The 19,806-nt window shown below is 31.5% G+C and overlaps 1 protein-coding gene and 2 long non-coding RNA genes across 3 annotated transcripts; all 3 read left to right on the forward strand.

Annotated features, from left to right (window-relative positions):
- The first annotated feature begins 2,503 nt into the window (after positions 1 to 2,503).
- On the forward strand, positions 2,504 to 5,564 carry LOC120580251 (uncharacterized). The gene is made up of 3 exons (XR_005645954.1): positions 2,504 to 2,702; positions 3,211 to 3,304; positions 5,443 to 5,564. It is a non-coding gene; the product is annotated as an uncharacterized lncRNA (long non-coding RNA).
- A 2,756-nt stretch (positions 5,565 to 8,320) lies between these two features.
- On the forward strand, positions 8,321 to 11,845 carry LOC120580045 (receptor-like protein 7). The gene has a single exon (XM_039832982.1). The coding sequence runs from the start codon at positions 8,530 to 8,532 to the stop codon at positions 11,716 to 11,718; it is 3,189 nt and encodes a 1,062-aa protein (XP_039688916.1). The 5' UTR covers positions 8,321 to 8,529; the 3' UTR covers positions 11,719 to 11,845.
- A 2,847-nt stretch (positions 11,846 to 14,692) lies between these two features.
- Positions 14,693 to 17,759, forward strand: LOC120580245 (uncharacterized). Its single transcript, XR_005645948.1, has 3 exons — positions 14,693 to 14,892; positions 15,402 to 15,495; positions 17,638 to 17,759. It is a non-coding gene; the product is annotated as an uncharacterized lncRNA (long non-coding RNA).
- The last annotated feature ends 2,047 nt before the right edge of the window (positions 17,760 to 19,806 follow it).

Genomic DNA, 19,806 nt, shown 5'->3' on the forward strand with positions numbered 1-19,806 from the left:
GAAAAGGGCATTTTGGTAATTTCTTACCTAAGGATACAAATAAGACAAAACATGAAATTTCTACACTTTTACAAATTTCAGATTTTTCTTCTCTCTTCCTCTCTAGCTCACGTCTTCTCTACCTCTCCTCACCCAATCCACAAAAATCATTAAGGCTTTGTTTGGATGACAAAAGAAAGAAAATTAAAGGAAAGAAAGTAGAAGGATTGAAAGTGAATAGAAAGGGAAAGGAATGTGAGATGATTGTTTGGTTGTTTGGTATAAGTGAAAGTGAAAGGAAGGAAAGATATATATGATTAGTAAATGACATAACTGCCCTTTTATAGAAATAAGATATTCAATGTGTATATATAGTATTTTAAAATTGAAAATAGAATATTAGTAAATCATTTATTTATGATTCAAGTATTTATTTATTAATAAATATATTTTGCCGATTAAAAATATTAATAACTTTTGCATTTATTTATTTATTTTGGCTTAATTGATCCTCCGGTCCCTTAACTTAATTCTTTTATTTAAATTGGTACCATATCTTTAAAAGTCTCAAGTTGGTCTTGTATATGTGTTTCAGTCGTTAATTTAGTCCTATTTCCTCATTTTAATCTCCTAAAAAAGAAGACCGTTGGATAAAGGAGGTCTGAGAGATCTAATCATGTATCACAAAACTTAATTTATTCACTTTCCTTCATCTTCTTCCTCATTTCATCTTCATACAACATTGAACAATCTTCATCATCTTCATAAAAAAAAAAAAAAAAAAAAAAAAAAAAAAAACATTTCTTTAATCAAATTTCTAATATAAAATTTGTCAATTTTCATACTTGTTCTCCGCAAAGGGTTGAGCAATCTTTAGTCTTATCAAGATAAAGGTTTCATACTTTTTTCTTCATCTTCTCTTCATTAACTTCATAAATATTGAGTAATTAAACAAAAATAATCCAGCAAATCTGAATTACTCACAAAATCAAAATTACCCATAATATTAATATTCTTCCTTCCTCTTCTATTCTTCTGTCTCTTCTCCTAAATTAGAATTACCCACAATAACACCATCACCAGATTCGCATCACCAGAATCTCAACACCAACACATCTCAACAGAAACGCTAGAACATGCATGTGTTCTTGAACCTGCACCAAAATCAAATCTCCATCTCACGATCCTTTCAGAACCACAACCACATACACAAAATCAAATCTCTGTTGGAATCATATTACAATGGGAAAGCAATCAATTGCAAGTATGAGATTTTTTATGTTTAATGGGTTTTTGAGAAATGGGTTTTGAGATTCATTTAATCAAGCATCGAGTTTTAAGATTCTCTTTTCCTTTCATTGAATCTTTCGTTGTAGAGAGATTTACTGTTGATGATGAGTTTTGAAGTGATGGCGGGTTTCAAATTTCAAATGGGTTTTAAGAAATGGATTTTATTTTGTAAATGAAGAGGTGAGGAGTTAAGATGATGGTTTTGTTTTCTCGGTTATTTGTTGTTGATTTTCTGGGTTATATTAATATGTTGGTGATGTTAATTCCAGATTTAAGGGTTTGATTATGTAGTATTTATTGAAATTAAATGGTTTAATTTTTTAAAGAAAAAAAATGGGTTTTTCTAATGAAGATTGATGAAGCTTTTATGAAGATGAAGATGAGGGAAGAAGATGAAGAAAAGTGAATAAATTAAGTATTGGTGATACATGATTAGATCACACAGACCTCCTTTATCCAACGGTCTCCTTTTTAGGAGATTAAAATTGACGAAATAGGACTAAATTAACCGACGGAAACACATATAAAGGACCAACTTGAGAGTTTTAAAAGATATGGGACCAATTTAAAAAAAAGAATTAAGTTAAGGGACGGAGGATCAATTAAGCCATTTATTTTTCATGAAGAGTTGTTACTTACAATGTTACAAGTTATACCAATAATGTACTAATATTTATAAAATACTGAGAAAGAAAAATATAATATGTATTAATCAGAACAAATAAGAAAGAATAGCAAATTAAAAAATAAAAGCACACATATACTGTATATTATACACACAACACAACAGACCAAATAGGTAAAATTATGCTAGAAAAATAAACAACAATTTGCACAATCCAATGCAAGGGTGTAAAGGTCTTTTGCTAAAATGAAGACTCTTCTTTCTACTTCCTTCCCAATTTTGGCGTGGGTGTAAACAACAAATGAGTAGTACAGTACCATAAATAAAATGCAATAAAAGTAGGGTTTTTTTGGACTTTTCAAAAAATGTGGTTGTTTCCCACCCTTTCTGTCCACATTGGCGTGGAAAGATTTTCATGGTGGGTTCCATTAGATTCTTTCTTTCCTTAACTTTTTTAGTGTGTTCCAAACTAGAGAAAATGTTTCCTTCCCTCAGCTTTCTCTCCTCCCACAATCTTTTCTTGGAAACAAACAGACCCTAATTGTTCATGAAATCATCATGAAAATTGTGTAAGAGTGTCCCTTATAGTGATTAGACCAAGAAGTAAGCTTCAAAATTAATCCCTCTTCCTTCAAATCAGCCATCTACCCATCCTTCTAGACTTTGGGAAAATTTCATTTTGCAAGCAAGAGGGAAAGAGTTCAAGAGAGGAAATTCATGGTGGTGTTTTGTTTGGTTGCTAGGTTCAAGGTTTGAAGTGGAATCTCAAGTGGGAAGCTTATTCTAGTAAGAGTTTATTTCAAACAAGGTGAGAATCCTAAATTAAGCTTGAATTTGAATTGTTGATTAAGTTAATGGGTATGTGAATTGTGTGAGAAAATTTGAATTTCTATGACAATTTTCATATTATAGTAGCTTGGTTCATGAAATGAGATAATTAGAGAATTTTTGTTGAAGATCATTGTTAATGGATTGTTGTTGATGTAAGAAAGATGAGTTGGTGATCAAAATGGTGTATTATTGTTAAACGCGATTGTACTTCAACCTTATGAAAATTGGGTAAAAATTTGTATGGCATGTTGGTAGTATATTCATCATATCTCTTTCTGTGTAATCTGGAATTAAGTAATTGTTGAAGTTTCGGATTCTACACTTATTTCCCTTCAGTTTGAATACTTTGCATGATTCGGATTAAGAATGGACTCAGAAAACGCATTTAAAGTTTGGAAATTCATGCTGAAAATGGCTACGGGTTTGATGTGGATTTTCCGAAATAAGCTACATTGTGAATTCAAATTGGTTATAAATGATTTCAGGTTAATTATGGATGCCCTTATGGTTGAGCGTGAAGTTGGTTGAGGTTTGAAATGCAAAAGTGAGACGAGCCTATGCCATTTTAAAGGATTAAAGGTGAGTTCCTTTAGCTTAGAATCCACCTTTGGGGATCAATTATGATTATGTTAGATTATTGACATAACATGAATAATTAGACCATTTTTAGGATTACATGCCGATTGTATAAGCATTAAGGTAGTCAAAATCGAGATCCTAGGCAAGATCGGAGAGGGATCACAAGATCGTAAATCGATGGATCGTAACACGGATCGTAAGATCCTACCAAATTCATAAATTGACATATGTATGGCAATAAATTATGTAAATGCATAAAAATAAATTGTGTACTTGCTAATTACATAATATAACCCTCTGAAAAAGAAAAAAAATTAAATAATATAACATTCCCCAAACATAAAATATTTTCTTATTATTTTATTTATTTTGACCAAAAACATTTTCTTATTATTATATTATTTTGTTTATGTGTATGGTTTTTTTAAATCACATGATTGGTTATTAACTAATTATTGAAAATGCCCTTCAAAAAAATTAATTATTGAAAACAAACAGAAAATATGTTAAGAAAGAAAAGACAGCGTATAAAAAAACAAAAGGCAAAGCGAAAAAGAAAAAAAAAAAAGGAAATGTCAGCGTGCAACAAAAAAATAATAAAGAAACGACTGCGTTTCACATGTTTTATTACTAACATCATCGTTTTAATGAACCGAGTCGTGGATCCGACCTGCGAGAAACATCTCTGCGTAACAAGAACAGAAGCGGCAGACACGCACGATTTCACCGTATTTGCAACTTTTCGCGGCGATCCTGGCCGCGCCTACCAAATTCCGATTCCAGCCATGTTTCAACACGGGAAGGGGTGGCGAGATCGCAAAGTCGTACGATCCTACGAGTTGGATCGTGAGTTTAACTACCTTGATAAGCATGACTATCATGCCATATGAATGGTACATGTGAAACAAAATAAATATGAGATAGTAGAATAATTATTTTTGAATTAGGAATCTTTATTTGTTTATTCTAAAATCTCATTTATGTTAATAAGTATGTTTATGCTAGTATAAATGTTGGAGGGAAGTTCTATCAACGCAATTGATGTATATTAGTAATGATTTGAAAGAAAATTGAAATGAGTAACATGCTCATAGAAAAGAAAAAAAAAAACTTGAGAAAATCTCCGTTTACTACAACGAAGAGATATAATGTAGTCTATGAGGTATGGCTCATAGTAACGAATGCGAAATCTCTGTTTGCTACAACGAAGAGATAATGTAGCCTATGAGGTACGACTTATAGTAACGAATAGAAATCTCCTTTTGCTACAACGAAGAGATAATGTAGCCAATGAGGTATGGCTCATAGTAACAATTTGAGAAAAAAAAACTCCGTTCGCCAGAACGAAGAGATAATGTGGTCCAAATGCACAGTAAAATGCGAAAACTCCGTTTGCTACAACGAAGAGATAATGTAGCCTACGAGGTACGACTCATAGTAACAATTTGAGAGAGAAAAAACTCCGTTCGCCACAACGAAGAGATAATGTGGTCCAAATGCACAGTTAAATTTGTAGTTAATGATATGAAACTCTATGTCAAGAATTATTCAAATAATATTTGAAAAACTTATATTTTTCAATTATGGAACCAATGGAAAAAATAAATAAAAATTAAGTACCCTCCAACATGAATACTAACATAGCATACACATGTTAATATGAAAGTTATGTTTAGAATGAATTAGTTATGAAGCATTATTTCATTGGGTATTTTACCAATCGTTGGAAATGAGGAATTTTAGTTATGGAACTTCGGTTTAGTTTAGCTGAAATTAGTTGTTATCAGAAGAAAAATAAATGAGAGACATACTCAGATAAGTATGTCAAAGTATAAGTTATACCAGAATACGATATATTGGATATATGATTATGATTATTATTATGATTATGGTGATTATGCTTATGATTAAAGTTATGAGTATGACTATGTTTATGATATAATCAAAATAGTATTTCAGACAGCGATTTTAGTTATCCCCTGATCGCTCAGTTATGCATAATGAAATCATATAAACCCGAAATGGGTTGAGTTTAGTAACAGCTGGCGATCCTAGGTTCCCCGAGATTTCCTACAGCCTATGATAGGTGGAACTCACCGAGACATTTTGTCTCACCCAATCCTTTTTATTTATTTCAGATGTACAAGTTATTATACAACATGATGGTTCGTAATGAAGAAGCAGAAGTCGCTGGAAGTTTCGCATCAATTGTGTTAGTGTTATTTCAGAGGTATAAGACGAGCATTTTCTATATATTATTCGAAGGAAATTTTTATTATTGTAATTTTAATATATTCAATGCCAAATTTAGCACACATGCTAGATATCCTAGGAAATTTCTAGTAGGGGTGTTACATCTATAAATTATAACGATAGAAATCATATTCACACTTGTTCAAATTTTTTCTTTTTGTGTTTGTAAGAGGAAAGGCTTTCATGATATCAAGCTAATTGTAACAAGTTAAATATTTTTTACATTTGTGTTCAGCCATGCCGATGAAAGAACGAAAATAGTGAAAGTAATATGATTCTCATTGTTGGTTACAGAGACTGTTTCCACTGTGCAACAGTTAGTACTTAGTCTAAGTGTGTGTTTGAATGAGGTAATTAGAAAATTTGAAGAATTTAAAATTCCAAACAATTTAAATGATTCAATTAAATTCCTTTCATTTCTCAATACTTTTATTTGGATGGACTATTTAGACACACTCCCATGATAAAATTTAAAAGAGAAATAATTTAGTCACATCATTTAATATCATTTTTCTTTTAAATTTTATGAATCATATGTGTGTCCCAATAAATTTTATTTAGGTGTGTGCCTAAGTAAGACTTACTCCAAACCAACCGTTCTTAACAGTGGTATTAATATAGTTGCAAATACACTCTTCCCCGTGTTCCAAGGTGCATGGCAGATAAAATATAAATTGTGATCGGTGACATTAGTCAATCACAATATCACAAATGCATATGAGAAGTTTCTTTGAAGAAGGGATGTGTCGTCACTCACACGATGACTTCCAAGTCTTCCATTCATTTTTGACGGGTAGTGTCACCTTTCCCATTCAATTTTAGGGATCCCTTAGCAATAATACACCGGTAGTGACTGAGGTTTGTAGATTATGAATTCATGGTAGCAATTTATTGATGATGATGATAATAGTAGTAATAATAATAATAATCTATAATGTAAATAAAGATAAGGGGAATGCTAACAAGTATTTTTAGGGTATCGGTTAAAATACTAAAAGTAGAAAGTTTATATTAAAAAGTTGTGTAATTATTACATTGACTAAAGGAACAATTTGTATTTCTAAGATAATTTTTTTTTAATTGAATCCTTAAACAATGTTTTTAGAGCACTCGTTAGCAAAACTCGATAAGATAATACAAACTTATCCTTAAAGCTAGTCTTTTCACTTTCAATTATACCCTTAAACAAATTTACCCATAACAATGATATTTGTTACATTGTTGGTGTCATTGAAAAAGGTAAGTATAGTTTGTTACAATATTATTTATATTTATATTTTTAATCAAAATTTCAATTTTTAAAAGAGGAATAAACTAGATTTTATAAAATCCATTGTTCGTCGTTTATATGCATTACGCAATAAAAAGAGCGGATAGAAGGACGCTGAGTGTCAGTCTAAGCGCTAATAATAATAATAACTCTTTTAAAATAATAATTTTACTGGCCTCTAAAAAAAAAGTTTTTTCTAATCAATGTATTTTGACTGTTGTTGGGTTTTAAATTAATCAATATTTTTGTCGATTAAAAAAAATAATTTTTCGCCCTTAAAGTCTTATTTAATGGATAACTTCGTTATATTGAACATCTTCACGCCCGTTTCATATGGTGATTGTTGCTTCCTCGTTGTTACATAGCCTAGTAATTTGGTCACTATATTCGCCCTCCTTATATCTATTTATTTGAGTATTTGATCAATGGACCAATAGCAAAATATAAAAATTGTCTTTAGAGTTTTTTCTTTCTTTTGACAAAAAATTTCCTTAGAGTTAAATAATATTTTTTGACAATATTTTATATTAAAATTTAAAACCACCTTAGGTACAATTTTTTATTTTATTTAATGAATTTTTAATTGACTTTTTATCCTAGAATAGTCGAATTCATCAAGATTATAGGTCGGAGATTAGTCATGGATTTAATTAAATTAAATAATTATGTATCAAATGTTGTAATTTCAATCAACTACTAGTTCAAATCTATCAGTTATCATTATGAACTATTTTTCAAATATCTGTTAACTAATGTAGTTTCATTTTTACCAAACGGACTCCAAAAGTTAGAATCTTGTTTTTCAATGCATCACTAGTTTAGCTTAAAATTCATTAATTTAAATGGCCACATATATGGTTCAGTATTGGCTTTGTAAAACCCACTTCATGACTATATAAGTTCTTTAACTTAAACAAGTTCTTTTGTTATGATTCTGATTAGAATGCAGGTCAACATTCATATACTTCTACCTCTAAAGCTTGTAGTTGTATTAATTAGAGTACTTATGTCCACTATATCTTTGAAAATTTTGGAAAAAATACTAGAAATCACAGGGATTGAATTAGACCTTCAAATACCTTACCCTCATTCTCATTCGGGTAACATTTTATTCTCTTCATACAAATTATGTATTTTGCAATTTTTTTTTTGATGTCTCTCAATAAATAAATAAAGGTGCCCAAAACTGCAATAGTATAAATAAAGGTACCCAAAACTGAATAGGCTAAACTGATATTACTACATGTCAAAATTGAATTAGGAAATAAGAAATTGAAGAAGAAATAATAAACATCTCCAAATCCATTTCTAACCAATATTAGAATTTAAAGACACGTAGTGTCTATTAGAAATAATAAATATCATTGACCAAAAAAAAAAAGAAATAATAAATATCAGTATGTTTTTTATGCATTTTCTTTTGATAATGTTAAGCAAATTTATAGGTCAAGCTTAAACTATGGACCCTCATAATACCCCACAAGTTCCTATCAGACTTATGTGACTTTATGATTAGGTTTACTTGGAAAATACGAAATGCTCAGTTCAGTTGATTTTGCAGAAACTTATAGATCACTTTCAACGAAATTTCCCTTAAAACTATTGACCCATTCCACACTGGAAAACACAGTGAAGATTACATGTGTCTGCAACTTTATAACTCAACCATTAGTGTTGTGATTGTCACTACGAGTAAATAACAATGAGAATCACATTAGTTTCATTGTTTTCCTTCCTTATCTGCTACTACAGTATTTATATCACTTTCCAAATCACCACCATTGCCTCAGCCAAATGTCTTGAAGATCAACAATCATTCCTACTACAACTAAAGAGCAGTCTCATGTTCAAGCCAGAAATTTCTAACAAGCTGAAGTTGTGGAATTCAAGTGTTGATGGCTGTGAATGGATTGGTGTAGCTTGTGACAGCAAGGGATTTGTTGTTGGTCTTGATCTGAGTGAAGAATCAATCTCTGGTGGATTTGATAATGCAAGCAGTCTTTTTAGTCTTCAACATCTTCAAAAATTGAACTTGGCTGCTAACAATTTCAATTCTGTCATTCCATCAGGATTCAACAAGTTGGTGATGTTGAGTTATTTGAATTTGTCATATGCTAACTTTGTGGGGCAAATTCCTATAGAGATTTCTCAGCTTACAAGGTTGGTTACTCTTGACATATCTTCTGTTAATAGCTACATAACAGGACAAGGGCTGAAACTTGAGAAACCAAATCTACAGAAATTTGTCCAAAATCTGACCAGTCTTAGGAAGCTGTATCTAGATGGTGTAAGTATAAAAGCTCAGGGACAAGAATGGAGGAATGCTTTGTTGCCCCTGCCTAACCTCCAAGTATTGAGTATGTCTTATTGTGATCTATCAGGTCCCCTTGATTCTTCCCTAACAAGACTAAAGAACCTATCAGTCATTATTCTTGATGGGAACAATTTTTCATCCCCAGTGCCACAAACATTTTCCAATTTCAAAAAATTAACCACCCTCAGTCTTGCATCTTGTGGATTGACTGGTAAATTTCCAAAAACCATCTTTCAAATTGGAACGTTCTCATTTATTGACTTATCCTTCAACTACAATCTCCATGGTTCGATTCCGGAATTTCTGCTGGGTGGATCTCTCCAAACCTTAAGGATAAGGAACACAAGCTTCTCTGGAGCATTTCCATACTCTATTGGTAACATGGGGCATTTATCTGAATTGGATCTTTCGAATTGTGAACTTAATGGAACACTTCCCTTTTCACTGTCAAACCTCACAAAACTGAGATACATGGATTTGTCATCTAATAGTTTCACAGGTCAAATGCCACCATTTGGGATGGCCAAAAACCTTACCCGTCTAAACCTTTCTCATAATCGTTTAAGTGGTGAAATTTCATCATCCAATCACTTTGAAGGACTGCACAATCTTGTCAGTGTTGACTTGCGTGATAATTTCATCAATGGGAGCATTCCTTCATCTCTTTTTGCACTCACTTTACTGCTAAACATTCAGCTTTCACTCAACCAGTTTAGTAAATTTGACAAATTGATAAATGTGTCTACCTCTGTACTCAAAACCCTTGATTTAAGCAACAATGATCTATCAGGGCCATTTCCAATGTCTATCTTTAAACTCCATTCGCTTTCTGTCCTCGATCTTTCCTTTAACAGGTTGAATGGGTCGCTGCAGCTAGATGAGCTTATGGAGCTTAGAGATTTATCTACACTAGACCTTTCATACAACAACATATCAGTAAATGTAAATGTTTCAAATCCTAATTATACTTCCTTTCCCAATATTAGCACACTCATTTTGGCATCCTGCAACCTGAAAACTTTCCCTAGTTTCTTGAGAAACCAATCCTGGTTAAGCATTCTAGACCTCTCACATAATCAGATTCAAGGAATAGTTCCCAACTGGATTTGGAGGATTCAAAATCTTCAAAGCCTTAATATTTCTCACAATATGCTCACTGGTTTTGATGGACCTTTGCATAACCTCACTTCCAACTTGATATCCCTTGATCTTCATAACAATCAACTGCAGGGGCCAATACCTGTTTTTTCTGAATTTTCTTCTTATTTGGATTACTCAATGAACAAATTTGATTCTGTTATCCCACAAGATATCGGTAACTACCTGTCTTTCACAACTTTTCTCTCTTTTTCAAATAATACTTTACATGGAACTATCCCTCGATCCCTCTGCAATGCTTCAAATCTTCAAGTGCTTGATATTTCCATTAATAGCATTTCTGGAACAATTCCCTCATGTCTAATGAAAATGACTCAAACACTTGTGGTATTAAATATGAAGATGAACAATCTCATTGGCACTATCCCAGATGTGTTTCCACCTTATTGTGCTCTAAGAACTCTTGATCTCCAAAAGAATAACTTAGATGGACAGATTCCAAAATCTCTTGTGAAATGCTCAGCACTAGAAGTACTAAACCTTGCAAACAACATCATCATTGGCACATTTCCATGCCTGTTGAAGAACATATCCACAATCCGTGTCATAGTCTTGCGCAGCAACAAATTCAATGGTCATATCGGATGTCCAAACACCAGTGGCACATGGCAGATGCTTCAGATAGTTGATCTAGCCTTTAACAACTTCAGTGGTAAACTACCAGGAAAATTCTTCACAACGTGGGAGGCAATGAGGTCTGATGAAAACCAAGCTGATTTGAAGGTAAAACGCGTCCAATTTGAGGTTCTCCAATTTGGTCAGATTTATTATCATGATTCAGTGACAGTAACAAGCAAAGGTCAACAGATGGATTTAGTTAAAATTCTAACAGTCTTCACTTCCATCGACTTCTCATCGAATCATTTTGAAGGACCTATACCATATTCAATAGGGAACTTCAAAGCACTTTACATTCTCAACATTTCAAACAACCGTCTCTCAGGTAAAATCCCATCTTCCATAGGGAACTTGAAACAATTGGAGTCCTTAGACCTCTCAAATAACACTTTGACTGGTGAAATTCCTGTGCAGCTAGAAAGCTTGTCCTTCCTTTCATATTTGAACCTTTCCTTCAATCATTTGGTGGGGAAGATCCCAACAGGTACTCAACTTCAGTCATTTCAGTCTTCTTCTTTTGAAGGAAATGATGGGCTATATGGACCTCCATTGACTGAAAAACCAGATGGTAAAAGGAATGATGAGTTGCTATCTTGTTCAACAGACTGGAAATTTTTAAGTGTAGAATTGGGGTTTGTTTTTGGTCTCGGAATTGTCATTGGTCCTCTAATGTTTTGGAAGCAATGGAGGATAAGATATTGGAAACTAGTGGATAAAATTCTTTGCTGGATCTTTTCAAGGATTCATCTTGAATATGTAACCCATAGAGGACAGACATACATAGTTTTAAGGTGGCATTAGCGACTAATGAGTGTCCTAATTAGTAGTATAATTTAATGTTTTCTATTACCAACCATGTTGTTTGTTAACGTTAAAAATAAATAAATAAATAACCAAGTTTTTGTTATGTATACTTCTTTGTGATGATATGTGGTGAAACTTTGAAGAGCATCTATTAAATAAAATAGCTTCACACGGAGTTGTGGTGACAAATTTTAATTCGAAATAAAAAAAGGATGAGTTGGTCTATTGTAATACCCCGCATGTAAAAGTTCAATATCAGTTATTTTATCTTTTGAATTTTTTTAGGGAAGGACAAAATGGTAATTGTGCACAAGACTTTTCAGGATTGAAACATATTATTTCAACGGACTATGGTGATTGAAATATTTCATTTAAAACTTTTACGGTATTTTATCGGATATTCTAGTTTGAACAAGAGTGTAGAAAAGGGCATTTTGGTAATTTCTTACCTAAGGATACAAATAAGACAAAACATGAAATTTCTACACTTTTATCCATCTTTCTCTCCAAATTTCAGATTTTTCTTCTCTCTTCCTCTCTAGCTCACGTCTTCTCTACCTCTCCTCACCCAATCCACCAAAAATCATTAAGGCTTTGTTTGGATGACAAAAGAAAGAAAATTAAAGGAAAGAAAGTAGAAGGATTGAAAGTGAATAGAAAGGGAAAGGAATGTGAGATGATTGTTTGGTTGTTTGGTATAAGTGAAAGTGAAAGGAAGGAAAGATATATATGATTAGTAAATGACATAACTGCCCTTTTATAGAAATAAGATATTCAATGTGTATATATAGTATTTTAAAATTGAAAATAGAATATTAGTAAATCATTTATTTATGATTCAAGTATTTATTTATTAATAAATATATTTTGCCGATTAAAAAAAATATTAATAAACTTTTGCAATTTATTTATTTATTTTGGCTTAATTGATCCTCCGGTCCCTTAACTTAATTCTTTTATTTAAATTGGTACCATATCTTTTAAAAGTCTCAAGTTGGTCTTGTATATGTGTTTCAGTCGGTTAATTTAGTCCTATTTCCTCAATTTTAATCTCCTAAAAAAGAAGACCGTTGGATAAAGGAGGTCTGAGAGATCTAATCATGTATCACCAAAACTTAATTTATTCCACTTTCCTTCATCTTCTTCCCTCATCTTCATCTTCATACAACATTGAACAATCTTCATCATCTTCATAAAAAAAAAAAAAAAAAAAAAAAAAAAAAAAACATTTCTTTTAATCAAATTTTCTAATAATAAAATTTGTCAAATTTTCATACTTGTTCTCCGCAAAGGGTTGAGCAATCTTTAGATCTTATCAAGATAAAGGTTTTCATACTTTTTTCTTCATCTTCCTCTTCATTAACTTCATAAATATTGAGTAATTAAACCAAAAATAAATCCAGCAAATCTGAATTACTCACAAAATCAAAATTACCCATAAATATTAATATTCTTCCTTCCTCTTCCTATTCTTCTGTTCTCTTCTCCTAAATTAGAATTACCCACAATAACACCATCACCAGATTCGCATCACCAGAATCTCAACACCAACACCATCTCAACAGAAACGCTAGAACATGCATGTGTTCTTGAACCTGCACCAAAATCAAATCTCCATCTCACGATCCTTTTCAGAACCACAACCACATACACAAAATCAAATCTCTGTTGGAATCATATTACAATGGGAAAGCAATCAATTGCAAGTATGAGATTTTTTATGTTTAATGGGTTTTTGAGAAATGGGTTTTGAGATTCATTTAATCAAGCATCGAGTTTTAAGATTCTCTTTTCCTTTCATTGAATCTTTCGTTGTAGAGAGATTTACTGTTGATGATGAGTTTTGAAGTGATGGCGGGTTTCAAATTTCAAATGGGTTTTAAGAAATGGATTTTATTTTGTAAATGAAGAGGTGAGGAGTTAAGATGATGGGTTTTGTTTTCTCGGTTATTTGTTGTTGATTTTCTGGGTTTATATTAATATGTTGGTGATGTTAATTCCAGATTTAAGGGTTTGATTATGTAGTATTTATTGAAATTAAATGGTTTAATTTTTTAAAGAAAAAAAATGGGTTTTTCTAATGAAGATTGATGAAGCTTTTATGAAGATGAAGATGAGGGAAGAAGATGAAGAAAAGTGGAATAAATTAAGTATTGGTGATACATGATTAGATCACACAGACCTCCTTTATCCAACGGTCTCCTTTTTTAGGAGATTAAAATTGACGAAATAGGACTAAATTAACCGACGGAAACACATATAAAGGACCAACTTGAGAGTTTTAAAAGATATGGGACCAATTTAAAAAAAGAATTAAGTTAAGGGACGGAGGATCAATTAAGCCATTTATTTTTCATGAAGAGTTGTTACTTACAATGTTACAAGTTATACCAATAATGTACTAATATTTATAAAATACTGAGAAAGAAAAAATATAATATGTATTAATCAGAACAAATAAGAAAGAATAGCAAATTAAAAAATAAAAGCACACATGATACTGTATATTATACACACAACACAACAGACCAAATAGGTAAAATTATGCTAGAAAAATAAACAACAATTTGCACAATCCAATGCAAGGGTGTAAAGGTCTTTTGCTAAAATGAAGACTCTTCTTTCTACTTCCTTCCCAATTTTGGCGTGGGTGTAAACAACAAATGAGTAGTACAGTACCATAAATAAAATGCAATAAAAGTAGGGTTTTTTGGACTTTTCAAAAAATGTGGTTGTTTCCCACCCTTTCTGTCCACATTGGCGTGGAAAGATTTTCATGGTGGGTTCCATTAGATTCTTTCTTTCCTTAACTTTTTTAGTGTGTTCCAAACTAGAGAAAATGTTTCCTTCCCTCAGCTTTCTCTCCTCCCCACAATCTTTTCTTGGAAACAAACAGACCCTAATTGTTCATGAAATCATCATGAAAATTGTGTAAGAGTGTCCCTTATAGTGATTAGACCAAGAAGTAAGCTTCAAAATTAATCCCTCTTCCTTCAAATCAGCCATCTACCCATCCTTCTAGACTTTGGGAAAATTTCATTTTTGCAAGCAAGAGGGAAAGAGTTCAAGAGAGGAAATTCATGGTGGTGTTTTGTTTGGTTGCTAGGTTCAAGGTTTGAAGTGGAATCTCAAGTGGGAAGCTTATTCTAGTAAGAGTTTATTTCAAACAAGGTGAGAATCCTAAATTAAGCTTGAATTTGAATTGTTGATTAAGTTAATGGGTATGTGAATTGTGTGAGAAAATTTGAATTTCTATGACAATTTTCATATTATAGTAGCTTGGTTCATGAAATGAGATAATTAGAGAATTTTTGTTGAAGATCATTGTTAATGGATTGTTGTTGATGTAAGAAAGATGAGTTGGTGATCAAAATGGTGTATTATTGTTAAACGCGATTGTACTTCAACCTTATGAAAATTGGGTAAAAATTTGTATGGCATGTTGGTAGTATATTCATCATATCTCTTTCTGTGTAATCTGGAATTAAGTAATTGTTGAAGTTTCGGATTCTACACTTATTTCCCTTCAGTTTGAATACTTTGCATGATTCGGATTAAGAATGGACTCAGAAAACGCATTTAAAGTTTGGAAATTCATGCTGAAAATGGCTACGGGTTTGATGTGGATTTTTCCGAAATAAGCTACATTGTGAATTCAAATTGGTTATAAATGATTTCAGGTTAATTATGGATGCCCTTATGGTTGAGCGTGAAGTTGGTTGAGGTTTGAAATGCAAAAGTGAGACGAGCCTATGCCATTTTAAAGGATTAAAGGTGAGTTCCTTTAGCTTAGAATCCACCTTTGGGGATCAATTATGATTATGTTAGATTATTGACATAACATGAATAATTAGACCATTTTTAGGATTACATGCCGATTGTATAAGCATTAAGGTAGTCAAAATCGAGATCCTAGGCAAGATCGGAGAGGGATCACAAGATCGTAAATCGATGGATCGTAACACGGATCGTAAGATCCTACCAAATTCATAAATTGACATATGTATGGCAATAAATTATGTAAATGCATAAAAAATAAATTGTGTACTTGCTAATTACATAATATAACCCTCTGAAAAAGAAAAAAAATTAAATAATATAACATTCCCCAAACATAAAATATTTTCTTATTATTTTATTTATTTTTGACCAAAAACATTTTCTTATTATTATATTATTTTGTTTATGTGTATGGTTTTTTTAAATCACATGATTGGTTATTAACTAATTATTGAAAATGCCCTTCAAAAAAATTAATTATTGAAAACAAACAAAAAATATGTTAAGAAAAGAAAAGACAGCGTATAAAAAAACAAAAGGCAAAGCGAAAAAGAAAAAAAAAAAAGGAAATGTCAGCGTGCAACAAAAAAATAATAAAGAAACGACTGCGTTTCACATGTTTTATTACTAACATCATCGTTTTAATGAACCGAGTCGTGGATCCGACCTGCGAGAAACATCTCTGCGTAACAAGAACAGAAGCGGCAGACACGCACGATTTCACCGTATTTGCAACTTTTCGCGGCGATCCTGGCCGCGCCTACCAAATTCCGATTCCAGCCATGTTTCAACACGGGAAGGGGTGGCGAGATCGCAAAGTCGTACGATCCTACGAGTTGGATCGTGAGTTTAACTACCTTGATAAGCATGACTATCATGCCATATGAATGGTACATGTGAAACAAAATAAATATGAGATAGTAGAATAATTATTTTTTGAATTAGGAATCTTTATTTGTTTATTCTAAAATCTCATTTATGTTAATAAGTATGTTTATGCTAGTATAAATGTTGGAGGGAAGTTCTATCAACGCAATTGATGTATATTAGTAATGATTTGAAAGAAAATTGAAATGAGTAACATGCTCATAGAAAAGAAAAAAAAAAACTTGAGAAAATCTCCGTTTACTACAACGAAGAGATATAATGTAGTCTATGAGGTATGGCTCATAGTAACGAATGCGAAATCTCTGTTTGCTACAACGAAGAGATAATGTAGCCTATGAGGTACGACTTATAGTAACGAATAGAAATCTCCTTTTGCTACAACGAAGAGATAATGTAGCCAATGAGGTATGGCTCATAGTAACAATTTGAGAAAAAAAAACTCCGTTCGCCAGAACGAAGAGATAATGTGGTCCAAATGCACAGTAAAATGCGAAAACTCCGTTTGCTACAACGAAGAGATAATGTAGCCTACGAGGTACGACTCATAGTAACAATTTGAGAGAGAAAAAACTCCGTTCGCCACAACGAAGAGATAATGTGGTCCAAATGCACAGTTAAATTTGTAGTTAATGATATGAAACTCTATGTCAAGAATTATTCAAATAATATTTGAAAAACTTATATTTTTCAATTATGGAACCAATGGAAAAAATAAATAAAAATTAAGTACCCTCCAACATGAATACTAACATAGCATACACATGTTAATATGAAAGTTATGTTTAGAATGAATTAGTTATGAAGCATTATTTCATTGGGTATTTTACCAATCGTTGGAAATGAGGAATTTTAGTTATGGAACTTCGGTTTAGTTTAGCTGAAATTAGTTGTTATCAGAAGAAAAATAAATGAGAGACATACTCAGATAAGTATGTCAAAGTATAAGTTATACCAGAATACGATATATTGGATATATGATTATGATTATTATTATGATTATGGTGATTATGCTTATGATTAAAGTTATGAGTATGACTATGTTTATGATATAATCAAAATAGTATTTCAGACAGCGATTTTAGTTATCCCCTGATCGCTCAGTTATGCATAATGAAATCATATAAACCCGAAATGGGTTGAGTTTAGTAACAGCTGGCGATCCTAGGTTCCCCGAGATTTCCTACAGCCTATGATAGGTGGAACTCACCGAGACATTTTGTCTCACCCAATCCTTTTTATTTATTTCAGATGTACAAGTTATTATACAACATGATGGTTCGTAATGAAGAAGCAGAAGTCGCTGGAAGTTTCGCATCAATTGTGTTAGTGTTATTTCAGAGGTATAAGACGAGCATTTTCTATATATTATTCGAAGGAAATTTTTATTATTGTAATTTTAATATATTCAATGCCAAATTTAGCACACATGCTAGATATCCTAGGAAATTTCTAGTAGGGGTGTTACATCTATAAATTATAACGATAGAAATCATATTCACACTTGTTCAAATTTTTTCTTTTTGTGTTTGTAAGAGGAAAGGCTTTCATGATATCAAGCTAATTGTAACAAGTTAAATATTTTTTACATTTGTGTTCAGCCATGCCGATGAAAGAACGAAAATAGTGAAAGTAATATGATTCTCATTGTTGGTTACAGAGACTGTTTCCACTGTGCAACAGTTAGTACTTAGTCTAAGTGTGTGTTTGAATGAGGTAATTAGAAAATTTTGAAGAATTTAAAATTCCAAACAATTTAAATGATTCAATTAAATTCCTTTCATTTCTCAATACTTTTATTTGGATGGACTATTTAGACACACTCCCATGATAAAATTTAAAAGAGAAATAATTTAGTCACATCATTTAATATCATTTTTCTTTTAAATTTTATGAATCATATGTGTGTCCCAATAAATTTTATTTAGGTGTGTGCCTAAGTAAGACTTACTCCAAACCAACCGTTCTTAACAGTGGTATTAATATAGTTGCAAATACACTCTTCCCCGTGTTCCAAGGTGCATGGCAGATAAAATATAAATTGTGATCGGTGACATTAGTCAATCACAATATCACAAATGCATATGAGAAGTTTCTTTGAAGAAGGGATGTGTCGTCACTCACACGATGACTTCCAAGTCTTCCATTCATTTTTGACGGGTAGTGTCACCTTTCCCATTCAATTTTAGGGATCCCTTAGCAATAATACACCGGTAGTGACTGAGGTTTGTAGATTATGAATTCATGGTAGCAATTTATTGATGATGATGATAATAGTAGTAATAATAATAATAATCTATAATGTAAATAAAGATAAGGGGAATGCTAACAAGTATTTTTAGGGTATCGGTTAAAATACTAAAAGTAGAAAGTTTATATTAAAAAGTTGTGTAATTATTACATTGACTAAAGGAACAATTTGTATTTCTAAGATAATTTTTTTTTAATTGAATCCTTAAACAATGTTTTTAGAGCACTCGTTAGCAAAACTCGATAAGATAATACAAACTTATCCTTAAAGCTAGTCTTTTCACTTTCAATTATACCCTTAAACAAATTTACCCATAACAATGATATTTGTTACATTGTTGGTGTCATTGAAAAAGGTAAGTATAGTTTGTTACAATATTATTTATATTTATATTTTTAATCAAAATTTCAATTTTTTAAAAGAGGAATAAACTAGATTTTATAAAATCCATTGTTCGTCGTTTATATGCATTACGCAATAAAAAGAGCGGATAGAAGGACGCTGAGTGTCAGTCTAAGCGCTAATAATAATAATAACTCTTTTAAAATAATAATTTTACTGGCCTCTAAAAAAAAAGTTTTTTCTAATCAATGTATTTTGACTGTTGTTGGGTTTTAAATTAATCAATATTTTTTGTCGATTAAAAAAAATAATTTTTCGCCCTTAAAGTCTTATTTAATGGATAACTTCGTTATATTGAACATCTTCACGCCCGTTTCATATGGTGATTGTTGCTTCCTCGTTGTTACATAGCCTAGTAATTTGGTCACTATATTCGCCCTCCTTATATCTATTTATTTGAGTATTTGATCAATGGACCAATAGCAAAATATAAAAATTGTCTTTAGAGTTTTTTCTTTCTTTTGACAAAAAATTTTCCTTAGAGTTAAATAATATTTTTTGACAATATTTTATATTAAAATTTAAAACCACCTTAGGTACAATTTTTTATTTTATTTAATGAATTTTTAATTGACTTTTTATCCTAGAATAGTCGAATTCATCAAGATTATAGGTCGGAGATTAGTCATGGATTTAATTAAATTAAATAATTATGTATCAAATGTTGTAATTTCAATCAACTACTAGTTCAAATCTATCAGTTATCATTATGAACTATTTTTCAAATATCTGTTAACTAATGTAGTTTCATTTTTACCAAACGGACT

The sequence above is a fragment of the Medicago truncatula genome, chromosome 4, assembly GCF_003473485.1.
Source record: "Medicago truncatula cultivar Jemalong A17 chromosome 4, MtrunA17r5.0-ANR, whole genome shotgun sequence".
Lineage (NCBI taxonomy): Eukaryota > Viridiplantae > Streptophyta > Magnoliopsida > Fabales > Fabaceae > Medicago > Medicago truncatula.

What these genes read in the sequence shown, in the direction of transcription:
- LOC120580045 (XM_039832982.1), top strand. Translation starts at nt 8,530, where the DNA reads ATGAGAATCACATTAGTTTCATTGTTTTCCTTCCTTATCTGCTACTAC.